At 44.9% G+C, this 20,427-nt stretch overlaps 2 protein-coding genes across 3 annotated transcripts in view; one reads left to right on the top strand and one right to left on the bottom strand.

Moving 5' to 3' along the window:
• LOC126565418 (proteasome subunit beta type-2) overlaps positions 1–20,427 on the top strand; it is a 549,154-nt gene that overhangs the window by 513,288 nt on the left and 15,439 nt on the right. The window lies entirely within an intron of this gene.
• LOC126560416 (mucin-19) overlaps positions 1–20,427 on the bottom strand; it is a 183,722-nt gene that overhangs the window by 146,016 nt on the left and 17,279 nt on the right. Inside the window, exon 2 of the mRNA XM_050216375.1 lies at positions 673–1,473. Within this exon, the coding sequence (XP_050072332.1) occupies positions 673–1,473 (801 nt within the window). The remainder of the gene's footprint in view (positions 1–672; positions 1,474–20,427) is intronic.

Genomic DNA, 20,427 nt, shown 5'->3' on the forward strand with positions numbered 1-20,427 from the left:
CACTGTTTACCAACATGAGCTTAATCCGTTTACGTCATTGAACGACCATCTGCGAAAGCCACGGCGGAGAGCAGTGGTGCGGACATGCAGCGAAAAACAGGGTACCGAAACACACAACAACAGGTCAGGCTAAGAACGTCTATGCTTTGCGCCGCGTTTCGCAAACGCTTGGCATAGGCTAGGCGTCCCTCTCGGTGTACATACACGGCTGTTGCGTGGTTTTATTGACGCAAAAAGAAAGCTTCTTATAGGATGGGGATCTGAAGCTACTCGGTGAAGGTTTTAGAACACTTTCAAGCAAGGTTTGCTCGATTTGCAATCGACAGTGTTGGCGCTGATGAAGGTGTACAAACACAACACATCTGTTAAAGACGTTTTCTATAAACTTTAGCAGCAAGAGCTCACAAAATAAGGCTCTAGTTGCACTTTAAGAGAATTCTTCCAACGATCACCAATATAAAGATCGTGGAAAATCTAAGGCAGAGTTCAAAATCCTGATCTTTACTAATTGAAAGACACTCCAACGTTGGGCCAACTTGCCTAAAAGTGGCTGAGACTTTTAAGAATTCTTGTCAATATGAAACATTCCCCTTCAAACATCTACGATCGTCCATTATCATGTCCACAAAAGCTTTATGTACAACCTGCATCATCACCTCCGAATCCACTTACCAAATGTCGGCTTCGGCGGATCGCCTTCCGATTCTTCGCCTCGCTGCAGCAGCAACAGTATCCGCAGCCACCGTGACAGCTCCGCCTCACTTTCGAACACAATGCAGAAACAATCGTCCTTGGTGTACAGTGCGATGATGTGTTTCTTGAGGTCGTGCCGCTTGTTGATGTTAAAGCAGGACCGCAGCGAGATGCTGCGCTTCGCCGACGGGCCCTCGCAGCCGCCACCCTTCATGAACGACTGCTTGAACTTCTTCTCGCTGTCGAAGTACTCGAGCCGGGCCGGCTTGCCCGGCCGATCGCCGTACACGACAAAGTATTTCTTCTTGTTCGTCTTCAGCTTGCGCTGGTAACCGTGCAGCACCACGTTCAACGCTTCCGGTATGACCAGCGTCGAGCCGGTGCTACGCCCCGTACCAGAGCTGCCGCTGGACGCACCGGCGAAAGCACTGCCCGCTGCTGCACCCTTGCTAGAGGGGCCGGCCCCTGCCATTGTACCGTCCATCGGGGCTGATGGATCGGTCGGGGGGTTGTTGTTCGATGTCGAGTGCATCATCTTCGAGCGGGAAAACGGTAGGAACAGCTTGGCGCTAAATTCCTGCACGCCGAGTATCCCGCTGACGACGCCACCGCTACTACTGCTGCTAGCCGTCGTCGACGTGGTCGTGGCCGTTGGATGGCTTTGGCTGGCGGTGCTGCTGCTGCTGAGGTTGTTGTTGATAATGTTGATACAGTCGGATGCGTGGAAGTTGCTGTTGAAGCTATTGCTCGTTGCCGTATAGGGTGGCGGTGGAGTTGCCCCTTGAGGCGAAAACTGATGCTGCTGTTGCTGGATACTGGCGCTGTTGCTGCTGCTGTTGTTGTTGTTGTTGATGGTGATGTTATTGTTGTTGTTGTTATTGGCGTTGTTGGTAAGTGTGGACATCGCGGCGGCAATTTTCCGCCACGGTGGCCCATGAGAACTGTTTGAGCGGTACTGGATGCCGATGGTGTTGGTGGGAATGCCGCCAGTACCGGACGATCTATCCTTCGCAGACGTTTTTATCGTTCTGTAAGGGAAGAGAAGATTACACATTAGAAAAGCTGTTGGCAAAGGTTTACAGACAAAAATTTAAAACGTAAAGGCACGCAGTTTCTAACGCTTGCTTGCTTGGGGCATATTCATTTTCCCTCCGGCATAGTGAGTGACGCGGGTAGGACAACTTCGCTTGTCAAACAGTGTAAATTTATTGCACCACAACTTTACTTTGAACGCGACTTAAAAATATCCAACCCAATTTCTACAAGACTCATTAGCACCATTTTACAAATGAAAGGCAGTTTAACATTTTTTGATAATTTATAATGAAAAATACAACTCACTGCAATGATCACCGGTCGTCACCAATGGCCGGCTTTGATTTTCAGGTTAAATGCAATCAAACACGGCACACAGACCTGGCGTATCGATAGCCTCCCTCAACACCTAATTCCACCTCATAAAGCAATCGTAAAGTAGCTAAATAAATGATAATTATTATCTCCCTACTCCATACACTACCATGCCAGAAGCCCGCCGGCGAAGGAGCGCAGTGTGTTTGTTGATAGCTTAATCGGAAAATAACGTTTCATTAGCAAGAGGCCCGGGGTCCATGATCACGGCAATCATTTGTGGGGGCCGGTCCTCTTTCACGACTTCACCAGACCAAAACTAATGCAATCATAATAAATCCATTCGCTCCGGATCGTTCAGGAGCATGACTTTAGCCTCACACAGCATGGACCGGACGTTCGTGGTGGGGTATGGACGCGTGTTTCATTTGGTGTTTTCCTTCTTTTACCTCAATGCACTATCTTACGGCAAAAATAACCGAAACAAATTCCACCCGTGCGCGTTCTGGTGCACACTATTGCCGTACAACGTAAGTTACGCATCGCAGGACACCGGCACCGGTCGGTGAGCGCTACACGGAGTTTCCTCCGTCCGTCCCAGCGATCGCAACGAACCGGCGAAACGCGCATCCAATAAATCTGCTTCGGCAGGAAGGTTGTTGAAGAGGATACCGATCGCCAATTAAAAAGTAATTCAACGGTGGTGAAGTGTGACATTACTCTCAGGGGCTCGCTGTATCATTGCATGCACGCACAGCAAATGGAGAAGAACACACACACACACACGTACGCACAACAACACCCCAAGAGTGCAAGTGCAAGTGGGTCACACCACCCCATTGGGATCTTTTTTTTTCTGTGCTGTTCGGGGTCGGTTGCATCGTCCGACAAGGTGGTGGGTGAGCGATCGCGATCAAACTACACACCGCAGCGAGCGAGCGTGTGTGTATCGATTGCATCGTAAATGGTTCGCCATTTTAGCAGATGATAAATAAACATACCGTTTTAATATCCCCACTCTCGATCGACAATATGCTCTACTTCTTTCACCCAAGTGTTCTGCTGGGTGGAGAGGCCCCCCAATGTATTACACAAACTTATTGTTTTAATTTAATTGACCCAGGGGAATGGTGCGTGCATGCGTGTGTGTGTGTGTGTGTGTGTGTGTGTGTGTTTGTGTGCTTTTTTTATTTAACATCGACTCGAATTTCTTCAACCTGATGAGGCCTCTTTGCCGTCTTTATGATAGTGCTTTTTACCGGTTTTTAATTGCTTTTTATCGTTTCTTTAGCTCAATTTCAACGCTCCTAATTGTTTCTGTTTCTGGCACTTCTTTTTTTTTTTAATCTGAATTTTTCCGTTGCTCTACAAACATAAGTTTTGTGGTGGTCGGAATTCAATTCAAGCAATGCACCTCTAAACGCTCGCAAACAAAAGCACATTAAAGAAGTGCAACTTTCGCAAGAACAAAACAAGCAACCAAACAAACCGCTACAGCGAATCGAAATGTGTTGCCGAAGCACATGACAAACTTCATGGTGAAGTTTTGGTTTTGTTTCGGTGATGGTGGTCCTATGTGTTCCACTTTTCTGCTGGCGAAAAGGACATTTTATGAGGCAAACGGATGAACAATGTTGCGCTGTCGGTGTACCGCACAAGTGTTATTGGCTCACTCTGTTTTACCCATCACACTATCGTTTCCAAACTACCATTTGTTACCACGCGATACTCGAGAGGAGTACAATTGTTTTGATCATACTTTTTGGCACACAGCGCGTGCTACAAAAACAAGGTACTCCTTGTTGTCTCAAGCGTGTTACAGAGACATCCCACAGACAGCAAATTCTTTCCACTGCCACAACAATCCGTAGTGTTGTTTAGCGAAGAATAAAAAAAAAGAAACAACTTCTAGATTTAATACCCGTTTTCCCGCACGCCGTTTGCTATCGTTTGCAGTCGAAAACTAATCCAATAATCCATATTTCAATTCTTCACAGGTGCGTAAGCGTCGCAGTTAAATGGAATTGAACAAACCTCGCAAATTGTAACAATCTATCGAACCCTTCGAGCGTTGGAGAAAAAATGTTTTAGATTGCTCTGTATGGATGTATTTCGTCGGTGTCTCTGCTAGCAAAAGATATGACGCCGTCATCTACCGATTGTATAAGACTGCAGTTTGGCTCTAGACAGGAATCTATCTCACTTACATAAAAGTTATATGACGACAGGGGGCTCAAGCAGGACCTTTGTGCTAGTCCATGGAAGGTGGACTTTTACCGACAAAACAATGAATAAGAGGTTATTCAACTTTGGTCTTTGTACGGTGAAACTGAGTCAAATGCCCCCTGTGTACCCTGGAAGATAGACCCAATGTTCTGCTTGCGTGCACGGGCAAGCTCTGAGCAGTCATTAGTACTCCTGGCTTTACGAGAACCGGACTGAGTATTTCAGAGAAGGATGTCGGTTTTCTAACCATTCTTCTAACCGTAAAAGAATCATCCTTTCAAGCAGTTACCTCAGACACGAAAGTAACGATATTGGCCGATATGAATCGTGTCTTGATAGCGGCTTGCCAGGCTTCAAAATAGTGGAAACTTTAACTTCCCTCCATTCTTGCAGGAAGCTGTTGAACTCCAACATATTGTTGAAGATTCTTAACAGACGCTTCTTACCCATGACGGAAAGATTTTGCAGCAATTTGCAGCTAATCTGATACAGGCCTGGGGAAGAATTTTTGTTCGAAAGGAGAGCAAGCGATAGCTCAAAAATAGTGAACGATGAGTCCATGATAGGGTCACTGCCAGGCGCATTTTGATTAAAGTTCTGCGCAGGAACGAAATCGGCTACTCGCCAGAAAAGCTTTCGCTCTTATTGATGTTGCTGCTGTTTCGCATCCTTCTAGCCTTTCTCCAAAGTGAAATAATTGAAGTGGAAGGGTCTAGGTTATTGACGTATCTACGCGTTTAAGGTAGTTGAAACAAGTTTTACGTACAGGAGTAGATACTGGAGATAAATCTTCCAAGATGGAGATAGCGGCTACTAATTCGCCGTATCTCGTCCAGTCGATGTTCCTCGTTAAGTCACATTTAACGGGAATTTCATAAGGCTGGACAACCTCCCTTGACGTAGAAAAATTCTATCGGCAAGTGGTCACTGCCAATAGGGTCCTCTGTATGGATGTACTATCAACAAGAACGATTCTTGATTGTAGTTTTAAAACAACAACAATTCTAGAATTCCAAAAGCTGGAGCTGGAGAACAGCGTGTTCCACAGTCCTGATATGATAGATTTACACTCACCAAACTAGGGATTCAATGCTCGGGTTCAGGCAAACATTTTTGCCCTTGCGTCGCTGGTGAAGACCTCTCCAGTAATAAAACTCCTTTACATTAATAAATTCACATTCAAATTCAAATGCTTACTCCCAGATATACGACTGTGTTGAAAAATAGGTTAGCAGCCAATTTTATTTATAAATTATAGTTACAACAATTTTATTGCTCAAAGCTCACTCTCTTTCTACTGATCCCTCGTAAAAGAAAAACCCCTGCCCTCCAAACAACTTCATTCCTTCATCGGCGGCCAATCTTGCGGCTAAATCACGTTAAAATTGTAGCCTTTTGCAGAATAGCAGTTACCACAGCAGGTTCACGTGCATATCAACACCACAAGCACCTTTTAGCTTTTATACTACACAACACACCACCCGATAACGCGAGTGTGCTGGTGTTATCGTGTCCCAGTGCCTAGCAGTAAAAATAAAAACGGAAAACCTCGCAATTAGTTCATAAATCTAGTCCTTTAATGCTTGGGACAAATCACATCACGCAAACCCTCACCGGAGCACTTGAAGCAATGCCGAATGAAAACGGTTCTGCCGAGCTGCGGGGCAAACCTGGGGGAAAAAGTCCCCAAAATTTCTCCACCAGCAAACGAAGCTTATGAAGCAATTGTCCACGCTTTTATGGCACATACATACAGAAAGATTACTCCCCCCCCTAAAAACCCTTGCGCTGAACAGGACCGACACAAACCACAGAGTTTGACCACAAGTTTACGTTTCCATTCTGCTACTGTGTCTACTACGCCGCTTTCACTCCCAATGTGGTAAGAGTGTGTTTCACATTTTATAGCGGCAACAATTCAAGCACCCATTAAAGGATCGTAAAGTCGATTCAGTTCCTTCCAAGAGCACTAACCAGACAACCACCGTTCGTCCGCCGAAAAGCAAGGATCGATCGTTCGTCCTCGAGGTGGGATCCAATGGCGATTCTCGCCCATAAACCTTGGAGAGGGAACTGATACGGGTAGAGCAAAACGCGGTGGCGAAAGGTAACTTATTGTCGTTCAACTTTCAACGTCTTATCAACATGTCAACCACACAAATCGGGACAAATGCTCTTACCGCGCTAGAAGGGAAACCCTTAAACGTGTTTTCGCTGCACAAAGGGGACGAAACTGCAGCGCCGGGAAGCACGGGCATAGCAGAGACGGACGTCGGCTAATTAGAATAATTTTCAATAACAACAGCAATAATACACCGGGAATGGCAGGGAGAGCAAATGTTCTTTCGCTACATTTGCACGGCGGCAATCATCATGCCGGCAACCCTATCGCTGGAAGCTTTAATTATTATTTAGAAGCTATCCAAACGCGTAGAACCATCGTTACACTATATCGAGCAGTACAATAAGACACAGAGAGAGAGAGAGAGAGAGAGAGAGAGAGAGAGAGAGAGAGAGAGAGATAGATAGAGAGATAGAGAGAGAGCTAAAAATATCACTAAGATGTGAAGGGTTGAACCTTTTTTTTTTTTTTTGAGGTGCCTTCAACGAATGTCCGGAGCTTTTTTTTTTGTATTTTTCCAGACACGTGCCCCTTTTTCCTCCACGGACACAGAACAAACTATGAGGGACGACCTCGTGATCATTGGCACCGCACACTACTTTACATATGTCCAGTAAAAAAAAACAACACAGGACACCATCATCATCAATCCTGCAGGCAAATATTGCTCGTTAGCAGACGTTTGATGTCGGTTGATTCAAAGCCGATAATTATTCTAATTAATCGACCAACGTCGAAGGGTTCCCGTGTCACCTCAGTGAAAGGCTTGTCCCTTGGGTTCCACTCTGTACAGTAGGCAAGCAACTTCCGGTATCCTGTTTCTAGCGTTTTTTTTTTCGTTTTCCAAAGCACACGCGCCATTACGTTTATTATAACATGCTTGTAGAGGGAGAATAATCCAGGGGATCCACGATATTTCCGTGTTCCCTCTCCCCATTTTCATTGCATCATTGCGTACGGGGAGAAAATTAGATTTGCACAAAAGTGTTTTGTTTGCTGAATTGTATCCTGTTTTGTTGGAAGGCTCAGCGACTATGTATGCGCTACTTGGGTTGGAAGAAAAAAAAACATATGTAAGTGCTGCTGGAGATACGGTCGGTCATTGACTCTGCGCGAAAGGGTTAGTATTTTGTTTCGTAAGTTGATGTAAACATGCGAACGAAATTCCATCCGCGAAATTAAAACATAATGGTAGGAAACAGTACGTTTACCTTTAAAGTTATGAGGGTTTATGGAGGCTCCTCTAGTTTTGTTCTTGTGCAGCATGTTTGTAGGAAATCTACGTTTTAAATAGTCCTCTAGGAGCGATTCAGTGACGCAATGTGAGCGTTCCTGATCTGTCAAATATGTCAAGATTGGCTGTCAATTCTCATCTGGATTCCATTTAACTATATTTGGGACTTCGTCCCCTAGCTAATGGGTAGATTCAAGTCAAGAAATTCATAAATTACTGACCATCACTTCCCGAGGAAATACTCCCACAAAATCTAGCCTTAAAAATTAAATACTTCCTCTTTTTCTTTGCTTAACGATCGTCAGGAAACGCCGGCCATCGAATTTATTTTACTTGACTCGTAGATACCACCTAGTTGGATAGTCCAGTCCTCAATACGGAGGGACAGTCCCCGGATGAGATTTGAACCCAGGTTCTGCCGCATGAAGACCAACACTGCTGTCGCCTATACTACCGGGTCGCCTTCATCTATCATCTAACTAGTCGTCTATTTAAACGATTTATTGGCCTTATGATAGCGTTCCTGATGAGTCAAATGTTTTCGGATTGGCTATCAGTTCTCATCTGGACTCAACTTAAAAATATCTAGGACTTCATTCTCAACCTACGGGTGGATTTAAGTCAAGAAACTCATAAATTGCATCCGAGGATATTCTCCCACAAAATCTTGCAACAAATAAGATACTAAACATCCCAATGTCTCACAAAAAATAAAAACACAATCGAAAGTTATATTATTAAACTGTCGAAAGCGAAACTACACCATTAACGCCACTACCACAAAACCATTTCATGTGATGTCTTTGGGTGCGATCAAATAGAGGGAAACAGCCGTTTAAATTAACAATCACACACAGCAAACCACCAAACCACCCCCCAAGTCCCACAAAGCGTGAACGAAGAGCAAGCAAGCCCACCAACGGCAAGGAAGTTCGATTTCCTTGCGTTGAAAATGTGAGAACTAGGCCGAAGACCTCGATGCGATACTTTTTTTTTTGTGTTGTCTTTAGCCTCGTTTGTCTGCAGTTTGTCTGGCTCGCGCCGCCTGCCTTGGCCGGCGTACCGAACGACACACACACACACACGTTACGCATAAAACCCTTACCACTAACTACCTCCCCCCCCCCGCCCTTCTCCATCATTTCGCCACTACCAATCAACACAGGCTCTTGGACGACCCTGGGGTGTTGATGAGCGGCTGTCCGCTACCGAAAATACAACACGCACCAGACAGCGCGACGGTTACGCACAATTTGACCTCAGACCGCGGACAGACGGAACACTCCTTACCGACCGTTCACACCCCCCCCCCCCCTCTCAACCAAATACCTCTCAACATGCCCATCATCATTACAAACGCACAAACACAGGCAGACGCACTCAAGAAAAGCCCACCAAAACAGGAGGTTTAAAATGAGGTTCGCCGAAAAGAAAAAGACGTCCAGCCGCAAAAGTCACCGCGAGAGACCTCGACGCACCGGTTGCACACAAAATTCCACGTGTACGTAACAAACGTCGGCCATACCCTCTTCCCCACCATGCACAGTGTGCGCGTCAAGCGATCGGTATATGTGAGAAGGGAAGTTTTGGCGATTTTGGCTTTGTTTTCACGTTGTTCGAAACAACCGAACCAAGGTGGCTTGGTTCGGTTGTTTCTGCCGCTGCGCGCTTTGCTGCTCCGCCAGCAGCAGCATCAAATAGCGGAAACATCGTCCAAAAAGGCTTTAAAACTCCTTCCTCTCCCTTTCACACACCCACCCAGGCTTTCCAACCAAACCAAACCGAAAAACTGCTTCAAAAGACCTTACCTTTCCTACACCAGAATCCACAGGCGCAAGCACTGCTGGAAATGGAAGTTTGTGCGAATTTTTCATCCACCGTCTGTCTAACGGCCTCGCTCGCCAGGCGTCTGCTGCTGGGCGGCACACACACAAAACATCAAATGCGTAAAAAGCCAATCGACCGAAAGAAGGAAAAGCTTTTAAAAAGTGTATTTCATACGTTTGCTCAATCAGCCAGGGAGCGGGGGGGGGGGGGGGGGGGGGTACCGGGGTGATAAAGGTGGCGCAAAAAAAAATCATTTCAAAATTCCGTCCACCGCTCTAATGTGGCGTCTCGTAGTCGAGGAGAGGTTTCTTCGCTTCAAACGGTAGAAAAGGGTAAGAAAATCCTTGTAGCGCAAGCGAGTGGTGGGAGAGATCGAGTGGTGGTAAGCCGGTCCTGTCTCCTGTCCATTCGGGAACTGGACAAGGTCCTATGTTCGTACACCTTTTTTTTTCTCGGTATTATTTTGACTCACCACAGCCGGGCTCTTGCTTCTTTACCTCACCCGGTATGCTTCGGTAGTGTTTTTATTTATGTTTATGTGCCCCACCGGGGTTATGTTTGGCCCAGCGTCTGCCCATTTGATTTGGGTACATTTGTGTATGTGTGTTTGTGTTTGTGTATGTGTATGCGCACGTTTTAAGCAAGCATTCCCCGCCGACAATTGAGCGAGAGACCTCGAAAGGCCAGGTAAGGTTGGACGGTTCGGGTTTTTGCGTATTTCGTTTTCGCGCACCGGTGAAGCATGCTCGCGAAATGCGGTGACCAACGGCCAAAGAGGCTAGAAAAGATCATTGCTATCGAGGTCGAGGTTGAGTTGAAAAGTTTGTAGAGTAGAGCAGTGCGTGTACTCGTGCGGGAGGGGCAATCATCATTGAGACTTGTGAAATAATCTTTCAAACGATGTGTAATTTCATACTAAAATTCCAATCTATTTGAGTCATTTGTACGACTCACAGTAAAAGTCCTAAACAGGGCATGTTTTACGCAAAAAAAAAACCCAAATTACCGCTTGCTCATGACATCAATGATGAAGTTTTGAAAACAACACCGACCGAAAAACTTATCAGTCTTCAAAAATCCTAATATTCATCCCCGCAACACACCAAAAGACACACGGCGTCGAGAAAAACGCACTACACTGGTACACTACAGCAGCAGCAACCAGATGAGGAGGAACCAGAAACCAGAGGGAGACGACTTTTAAAAGGCCACCCAGTTCTTCTCAGTGTATGCTTGCGCAAAACGCGCGTACGTCATGCGTACACGCAGCCGACAACGAGATCGGTGCGCAAAAAACAAAAACGCGGTCTATATGACCCGTTACATGCAGGAACGGAAATCGAGGAGGTTCCACCACAACCACACGCACATAAATGCTGACTCATACAGTGCTGGTAAACCGTGCGCGCGTGTCCGCGAAATAGTCCAGTGGGTGCGTGCGTATATGCTGCGCAAAAGTTAAATGGAAGCACACAACTTTTAGGGTATCCCTCACGGGAATGGAAAGCTTCAAGTTGTTTGTTGTGCTTCAGGGCGCAGCATGGGATAGGGGTCACCGTTGGGAATTTAAATATGGAGCCAAAATATTAACAAACGGATGTAATGGGGGTTAAGGCGTTAGCGAAAACCTTTGTAAGCTTACGTCCATTGCTTCTAGGGATTGTGCTTCCTAGAAAGAGGTTTATCAAAACTCTAATTCAACGGTCAGTAGTGTATCTTAAAAACACTTCCTAATTTTCAATTGATAAGACACACTCGTCACTTCTATCAACTGTGAGAGATGTTACGTCAAACTTTCTGATGATATGTCAAAAATTCAGTAGAGGACATTTCAATTTGATGCTTTAGGGATGAATTTAAGCTATCTGCACTGCTTCAAAGATTTATACGGAAGAGTTTCTCACTAGTCTTGAGAAGATATAGGCTATGACGTAATATCTGGAACCGTTGTCTTACAATTTGATTATTTTGGTTTATCAACTTGGAGGCTCTATATTGGAAAACATGATGTGTCTTCCTATATTATGGTATTCTTATGGACATTATGGTGTCTTGTTTAACCTTTTGCACTAGACGATTTCGGCCAAATAAGGTCAACACATTACACTTTTAAGGCATTTTTAAACAAACAAGCGTACATAGGGGAAAAAAAAATCCCTAGTTTATTCATCTAGATACCGAAGACAACAAACATTGAAAGTTATTACACTCTGTAATTAGTTTTGGTGTGATATTTTGCAAAACTATAGCCAAGGTGCATCCCTAGGCTTGTCTGGACATGTGTCACAATAATATGTAACTTCCCGTCTTCCCCCAGGCGTGCGTACAGCCAGAACAAACATTGCAGTCCCTTTTTGATCCCTTTTAGTACTACGTGTAGATTTCCATTTAGTTAAATTTCGTCGGAATGCGACCTTAGTTGCTTGCTTGCTAAAATATATTTTAAAAATATTATACAATCCTATATAAAAAAAGATTGCCAAATCAAAATTTTCATTTTGCAATATAACATGCTGAATTTACGCACGAAACAGATCATTCCTGTGATCTCCACGCTACCCTTTCCCATCGATAGCTGTTGGAAAGGCTTTATTTACTTTTCATTAACATATTTTGCATCCATTGCCCAAGCAACACGTGTTCACGCTCTTCCAGTGAAAGGGAACGTCGACGATCAAAAAATTCAACCAAAGAAAGAAAAAAACAAAACCAGGAAGCGAAGGCATTTAAAGCGCGAGACACAACTTCCTGTTTTCAATGTGCCGAAACCCCCGAAAACCCCCAAAGGGGACCCGACGGCAACGGCCAGAAAAGACAAGCAAACAGAATGACAAAAATCTTGTGCAAGATAAAAACCGCTCCACTAAACCAGACAACTTCTCGCGCGTAAGCGTGACATTCTTTTAAGCCCCAAAAGGGAAAATGGAAGAAAAATAATATGTTTTGAATATTTAGGCTGAAGCGTATCGCTCGCGGACGGTATCCGTAAGTATGCAACAGGATATGTCGCCATACAGTTGATTGTTGCCGCCTTCAAAAAGTCGTGTTTTGGCTTTGCTTAGAAGAAGTGCGATAGTAGAAAGAATTGCTTAATGGAGTAGAAGCCTAAAGAGTTTCTGCAGTAGTCGAACCTTACCCGCGTCCAACCAGGAATGTCTGTGCAAAATGTATTGTAATTGTAATTTGTAATTGTGAACTTTATTTAGTCCATCATTGGTTTAACAAAAAATAATCTTAAATCTAAATTATGAACTGCCTCTTAGGGGCAGGAATAGTTGCGTGAGACGGAGAAAAACAAAAAGGTTTCGAATAGACAGGTTCATAAAACGATATGGGATGGAGAGTAAGAGGTTCAGATTGATGGAATATGCGTCCGAAGACGGCATCGGAACACAACGAAGCAGGAATCAAAATAGAATCAATAGATCAATAGAATGGCAAAGCCATTGAAGAGACGGACGCATGTTAATAGCGGAACGTTGCTGTAAAAATGCGTGCGGCGTGCGGTGCGTAAAGGTTAGTAGAGGAAAGTAAGAGGGGAACATCAACTTCATCAAGAAGGATGGAAGCAATGGAGGAGGCCAGGACATGAGTGCGTCGCAGTTCAAGCGATTCAAGTTTCAGGAACTGGACTGCGTTCAGGATAAGTAGCTGGTGACCATTGTCGAAGAATTTCTAAAATGCGAAGCGTGTGAACGCTTTTTGCACTCTTTCGAACCAGAATCTGGCTGAGAAAGAGGAGGGCGACCACACTATGCCTGAAAACTCCAGTATCGGTCTAAAAAGACCGCAGTACAGAGCCCTAAGACATATAGGTTCCGAAAAATCGAATCCATTGCGGCGGAGGAAACCTAGAAGTCCAGGAGGCATTGCTTACTACTTTGTCGTGATGCAAAGCAAAACCTTTCATCCAGTCACACTCCTAGGGCTTTGACAGATGATACTTTCGCGAGAGGGACATAATTACATATGCAAGTGAAGCAATACGATGATTAAACCGGGGTAAAGAAATAACATTACATTTGGGTACGGGTAGCGAGACACCATTAACTGAACACCAATTAAATATGCTGTCAAGATGACATTGGAGGAGCAAACAATCAGAGGAGTAATACATGGGAAGGAACATCTTGAGATTGTCCGGGAACATGAGAAAACAATCCGCAGGTAGAGTGGAACAGATATCGCTGACGAAAAGGATAAACAGTAAAGGACTTAAGACGCTACCTTGGGGCACACCGGAAGGACAAGGGATGGAAAGGAACATTTAAAACGTTTTTCTGTTACCGATCATAGATTGCATCACAAAAAAAAAACAAATTTGAGAAGAAAATGAAAAGATTCAATTTTCAAAAAGATCGCCGTAAAATATTAATATTCTTAAAACACATCGGCCGCAAACGTCATATAATTCACCCAATCAATGCTTCATTTTGAAAATCTCTCATAAAAAATGTTCACACCAACTTAACGATCGAACGATCAAACAAGCGGAACCCCTCTTCGGAACAAATTCATCTTGCAAATCAACTAGAGATCACGTTTCGGTTTCATTTCGCAGCTAACTGTCGTACAATAAATCATCAATAATTGGTAATTTAATTTTCAAAAACAAAAAATTAACAAGCCTTTAACGTCAAATTCAAAAAACCTACGCCTTTCGCAATTAAAAAAACACATTTCAACTTAATCTTATAACTCCGCCGCTCGGACCACGATCCGTGGAGTGGAGAAAAAGGATGCTACAACACAAACGCTAACCGACCCAGGTCGGGTCCGGATCGATCCATTGCATCGCAAAGCTCTCGCGGCTCGGTGGGAGACTCGGTCGATCGCGAATCCCGGGGTCTCTGCGGATGAACACCGTCTGCAAGATTCCGCCAGATAAAAACACACACACACAGCAACAAACAACACAAAGCTGAACTGTTTTCCCATGTCTTGCCCAATACTGGCTCGGGTGGCGCATACCTCAAACACCCCATGGGGATCGAGGCCATTTGCTCGACGAAATATGCAAACCCCACTTAGAAAGGCGCGCGGATCCGCGTGCGACGGATTATGCTGCCGCGAGGCTTTGAGACGGTTTCATGTGTTTCCCTTTTTTTTGCGTGTGCATGTGGATGTAGATGTCTGTTGCCCTTGTTTGTCTGGACGGATTTTTTTCTTTTCTTGTCGTTCCTCATTCGCACATCATCATCCCCGGGACGCTCTTATACCTGAATAAAAAAAAAAAAAGAACCCCACAGAAACATCAATCGTCTCGCCGTTTTATTTAATTTGGTTTCGTTAATTCCTTCGGGCGCACACAGGCAAGAAAAGATTTCGGGGCATTTGTTGTTGTTGTTTTCTTGTGCTTCGTCGTTGATGTGTTTTGCTCATTTAACGTCTGCGCCGTCGTAAACAAAACTTCGACCAAAAATCGACCACCGACTGTGAGTGGTGGAAGAAACTAGCGAAACCAAAATGGATTATTGCGACCGGTCGACCAACCGTGTACACACACATCCTCGTTTGGCCGTGCGAAATTATTTCGCAAAATCCACCGATCCACCGGGGGACGAAGAGGGAGGGCGTGGATGCGTGTGTATTTTAAAGACGGACTGTGTGCTCCAATTTTCCGTGAAAGACCGACCGATCACTGACGATCTTCGTCGGGTCGCAAACCCCTGTGTCTGCGACCCGCCAGTAAATCCGAAATCGCAAGGGGATTGCATTCCAAGCAATGTTTTATTCGTTTGTTGCTTCCTTTAATTTCTCGCATCCTTTTTTTCTTCTCTTCTTGCTGAGCTGTTCTGGTACGCCGATGGATCGTGGACGGGCGAGAGGGAAATCGATTCGGTAACACCATAAATCAACGCTTTAAACGTTGCCCTCTTCCATTCTGGCTAACTACAAGCGTACGTGGGAAGAGACAAACATAATACGGGATGGAAATGAATCACTCGCCATCACTGCAAAAACTGTGACGGTCAACAACCAACCGGTGTGAGAATTTCGGATTTCGAGAATAACTTATGCGTCCGATCGGGCTTTTGAGTAATGTGTTTTCTGATCGAAATCATATAAATGAAGATTAGAGTAAAAGCTGAACGAAATATAACGCGTGCATGAGAAATAGACTAATTTGAAAGATATTTCACTCATTCATTCGATCTCGCCGACAGCCTTTCATCCCACTAATTATCTGTGTTACGTGTGATGTGTGGTTTGGAGTTAAAATATTAGCAACAATTATTTTGAACGAATTAAGATCATCAAATAGAGTTATTTGATCCTGGAAGTCAGCAGAGTTTGACGAGCGAAAATCATAGTGTATACGTGATGTATATCACCCGGTGGCTTTAGCGTTTTGAATTTCGGATACAGGAGACAAACTGCGCATCCAAACATCCTAGTCATCAACATCCTAGTCGAAATATCAACTAAAAGTTTTTGGGAGGATATCTTTCTGATTGTGGAATGCTACGCCTTTGCCTTTCCTAAGGATGTTGGTCTCGCATTTCAGTCCCCAATTCCGCAATCCGTCGTAACAATTAGGGTAAATCGTCGCCGGCTAACTCTGTCCACAGTTGAATACTTCCCCAGGTTAGTCTAGAGGAAAAGCTGGTAAAGTCCAACAGGATCTGGTTGACGCTTTGGTTGAGGAACTTTGTTAAGAGCTGGTTCTGGTAGATCCAAGAAAAAACCTAAACATCTGTACTAGGTAGATCTGATGGTGTAACAAGGAACTGCACGAGAGTTCGAGATCCGTCCCATCAGTAACTGCAACTGATCTTCAAGGATCAGAAAAAGTTGAAAATCTACTTGTTATATGGCCTGGAGATTGTGACTGGCAGCAAAGACGTGCATAGCTTTTTTGGATTCGAGCAAAATTGAAATCCAGTTTTCTTAGGCCTGTATCCAAAGGTGAGGTTATTGTAACGTAGTTGGTAATTTTGACACCTGTTCGAGGTGTTAATCTTGCTCGATTTTTCCAAACTCTGCTGGTAAAACACTCTGTGCTTACGGACGAGCCCTAACTCGCTACATAAGATTTTTTTTTTTTTAAATGACTCATTCAACAACAAATTAAGATTAATTACTGACTAAAAGAAACTAAGAAAAACAGTGCAATAATAACCCGTTCGTCACTTATTGCAATACCGGCAATCGCTTCCGAAAATTCCTTATAAATGTCCAACGATACGCACCTTAAGCATCCACCCAAAAGCGTCCGGAAAAATATTCTTATTTATCGTTTCCTATCATAAAGCTAAGAGCAAAACTGAAAAAAAGAACATAACAACACACGTACAGCAAAACGAAATGAACGGCTATTAACGATAATAGCACTTATTTCGAGACCTTGGCTACGCTCCATGCTGTCGGCAGCGGGCCAAACGAGATGTGCCGCCGGTTGCGGTTCTCGGCGCAGAACGAACGGCAATGCGCACATCCCGGCGCCCGTTAGCAAACGATTGCCCTGGCCGCAAGGATGGACGAACCACCCATACGTTAGCCAGCCCTCGGTTGGTAGCTTTCCGTCAGGCTGGGGAGATTGGCTTCTGGTTTTGAAATATTCTTCACGCCAACACGCCAACAGTGATCGCTTCGAACGCTGGTGGAGGATGAGGTTGTTCGCGATGAAAAATGAGCCCAATAATGTAGGCACACACACACACACCAAACTTCACAACTTTTGCTAGTTTCTGAGCGCGTTCGGTACATGATTTTGCCATGCATTTTGAGATGTAATCATTGTCGTGCTGGCAGAAACAGTCTTCCGGCACAAGAATTGTTGAAGCAAGGCTTTAAAGGGAAAAGTCTAACAAGCACTAGAGCAAACATTAAAATGTGCTAGGTAAACTGATAAATAATGTCGTGGCTGCAGACGAACATCGAATTCATAACAAAATATTACTTCCTACAAAATTAACGATACTTTTACCTACTAGTAATGGATTTAAAAGCCACAACTCTTTTGGATCCACGCCCAGGATTTTCCTAGTTGTAATAATGACATCACAAGTCAGAGGAAGGTGAATGTATAACATTCACAGGGCTTTTTTTCCTATCAAGAGCCTGTGCGTTAGCAGACTCCTTGGCCAAACGAGGTGCCTCAGATGGCAGAGCATTTTTTGAGAGATCGATTCCCCATCATCAGTTTATTCGCACCCCACAACATGGCTGTGCATGGCCCGCTAGCAGGGCACGTGGGATGGAGGACGAACTCGGAAGGTTCCTGCATTCCATCTCGCCACAGGTTTCCCTGCGTTCCTGGTTTCATGAGTTTTCGGTAAATCCCGTGCGTTGGTTCGCATGATCTCAGACTTATGTCGAACCATTTTGCGATGAATGCACATCTTCAGCGTATAGACAGCGCCGACTCCAAGGATTGACCTCATCCTCTGGTCATGTGTGAAGTTCGATGATGGCTAGATACGGACTCTTAGCAACCGTTCGAGCATCAGGAAGATCCCCGGCGGTGCCGATGCGATATATCCTGGAACAGAAGGACTACAAATATGCACGGATTCTGTTTGACTTCGCCAAAGAGATGGGAATTGTCGTTTGATCCCTTCGCGGATTAAAGATTGTTATGTCAATTTGTTGTTTTTTTTTTTGTTACACGCTCCCAACGGTGGCATCGACATGCGCCAGGCGTTATTTCGGTCCCAGAATCGATAAAACTTGGTTTAGGATGTCTGGTTTAGGTCGTAACTGGCGATCTTGCCGTTGGCGGAATGTCCGGATTTGATTCTGGAGTAACCTTACAAGGTTATTGTGGCTCTCGGCTCCATATCTTTTTGCAGGCGTCATGGTCGCCAGCGACAACATTGGATCACTGAACCAATTGAATTAGATTTGGACGACGTAAAGCTGTGACTGGCGGCTTTAATGTAGGCGGAATGCGTGAGTTAGATGTTACAGTAGCTTCACCAAGTTGTAGTGACTTTCGGACTCGTACGTTCTGCCGATGGTGGGGTCACCAGCCACAACATCCAAATGCTGGCAACGATATGGAGTTGAGAACACCACAAAGTATCCGCAACAAAGGAGGTTTTTTTGGGAGCCAGTTGATAGTGTCCACGGCACGTTGCAGAACCATACCTTGCAGCAACTATACTTGAATTGAGGGACAAGCAAAGGGCTACCCTCCAAGCAGGATAAAAGTTGTTTGAATTGTAAAGCTAAATATAAGATTATATTTTAAAGAATACGGCCTGGGCGTCATTACGAAATAAAAAAAACAAGAGCCTGTGCGAGGATTACCCTGACTTCTCTTTGACCTGGCACTAGAAAGAACCATCTGAGCGATCCGAGATTTGAAGGTGCCAAACATCAGGATCCTCTTAAAGTATACTGGGATTTAGTCGGACGAAGTTTAGACTGTATAAAGTATTTACAGTCTCGATATTGACATGCGGTTCTCAGACATAGAATCAATCCAAATCTAGTTATTCCTTGCGAAGAATTTCTTAAAAATCTCTCATAATTTTAACTCAGGATTTTCGCCTTCACGCAGTAGATAAACGATGCTTTTTTAGCCATTATCTTGTGTTTTTCATCTTCAACAACAACCTAAAAAAGTTCAACATGCATTCGTTAAGCAGATCCGGGCGTAAGGTGCACACATCCGGCTCGTAAAAACTAAAACCCACTTTTAAAACCCTCCGCTCCGAGTATCAAACCGAAGAATATACAATTATAACCACGCCGACGAAATCAATATCCAAGCAGTGGCAATTATGGGCCGTTGGAAATGAATCTCATCCGATGCGCGCGGCACCGATGAAAGCGGTCGGAAAAGATATGGATTAAGCAAAACGAGCCCTGATCAATGCACCGACGGATTTCCGCACAAATTCTGCCGAACCAAAAAAAAAACAAAACCAAAACTTACCGAAATCAGGGTAGTAATAAATAAAACAAAGCAAAACAGGCATGGCATCCCACCAGGCACCGTACAACAACAGTTGGCTTCATTTCCTGGCTGCCCGCTCGATCGTCATGTGCATTGAGAAGGTATTGAAGCATTTCCATTCTTTCATTTGCTATCTAATTTTCACTAGCACCGAACAAAACGGGCATTCCACCGCGATACACCGCAGGTTAAGACATTAAACTGAAGCGGAAAGGCCCGTTGAGCCGATCCCCAAGCGCACACAACAGGCGCAATGTGATTGATGGGTCAAGCAGCATTCATTGAGCGGCAGTGCTGCCCCGCAGCAAAGGGAGTGAATCCAAAAACAAAACAACAACATCACAGAGAGAGAGAGAGAGAGAGAGAGAGAGAGAGAAAGAGAGAGAGAGAGAGAGAGAGAGAGAGAGAGAGAGAGAGGAAAAAATTGATCAAAGGCGAAGACCCACAGCGCCCACAAACAGAATCATAACCCATCGGCGAATCATCAGCGTTCAATCGCGAACCGTTTTACGGCCTATTTCCTGTTGGAGCTGCCACCACCTCTCGCCGGTGGCTACCCCTGCCACGCCTGAGGTGGCAATAACATACACACGCCCGGGTGCCAAACTTTTCCACCGTTTTCAAGCGCGCCCAACATAAACCGCGCGCATAAACTCCCATGGTCCGCGAGGAGAAGGTAACGAAAAAATAAATAAGCCGCCATCGGGCGCCCTTTCATCACTGGCGGTAATGGTGGGGAAGGGCGAAACGATGGGATCGGGTGTCGAGGGTTTGCCTTTTGACTCTCTTTCTATCTCTCTTTCTCTCGCTCGTCATCAGCTTCTTACAATGGGGACCGCGGTAGCTGTGAGGACCCTCCTTTGGCAGCAGCCTACGCCATACGAGAGCCCAGCGCGCGTTACCTGTTGAGCATACCCGGGAGTTGAAGCAAAACACTCTCCGTGGCTCCAAGGAAGGTTCTTTTTTCCCCCCGTCGTTGTTGCGCTTTTCGTTCGAGTACCGAGTCCGTCCTTCATTCATCGATTCGTTCGCTAAACCGGGCCACGAAGATTCATTCACGGATTTATG

Source organism: Anopheles maculipalpis, chromosome 3RL (assembly GCF_943734695.1).
Source record: "Anopheles maculipalpis chromosome 3RL, idAnoMacuDA_375_x, whole genome shotgun sequence".
Taxonomy (NCBI): domain Eukaryota; kingdom Metazoa; phylum Arthropoda; class Insecta; order Diptera; family Culicidae; genus Anopheles; species Anopheles maculipalpis.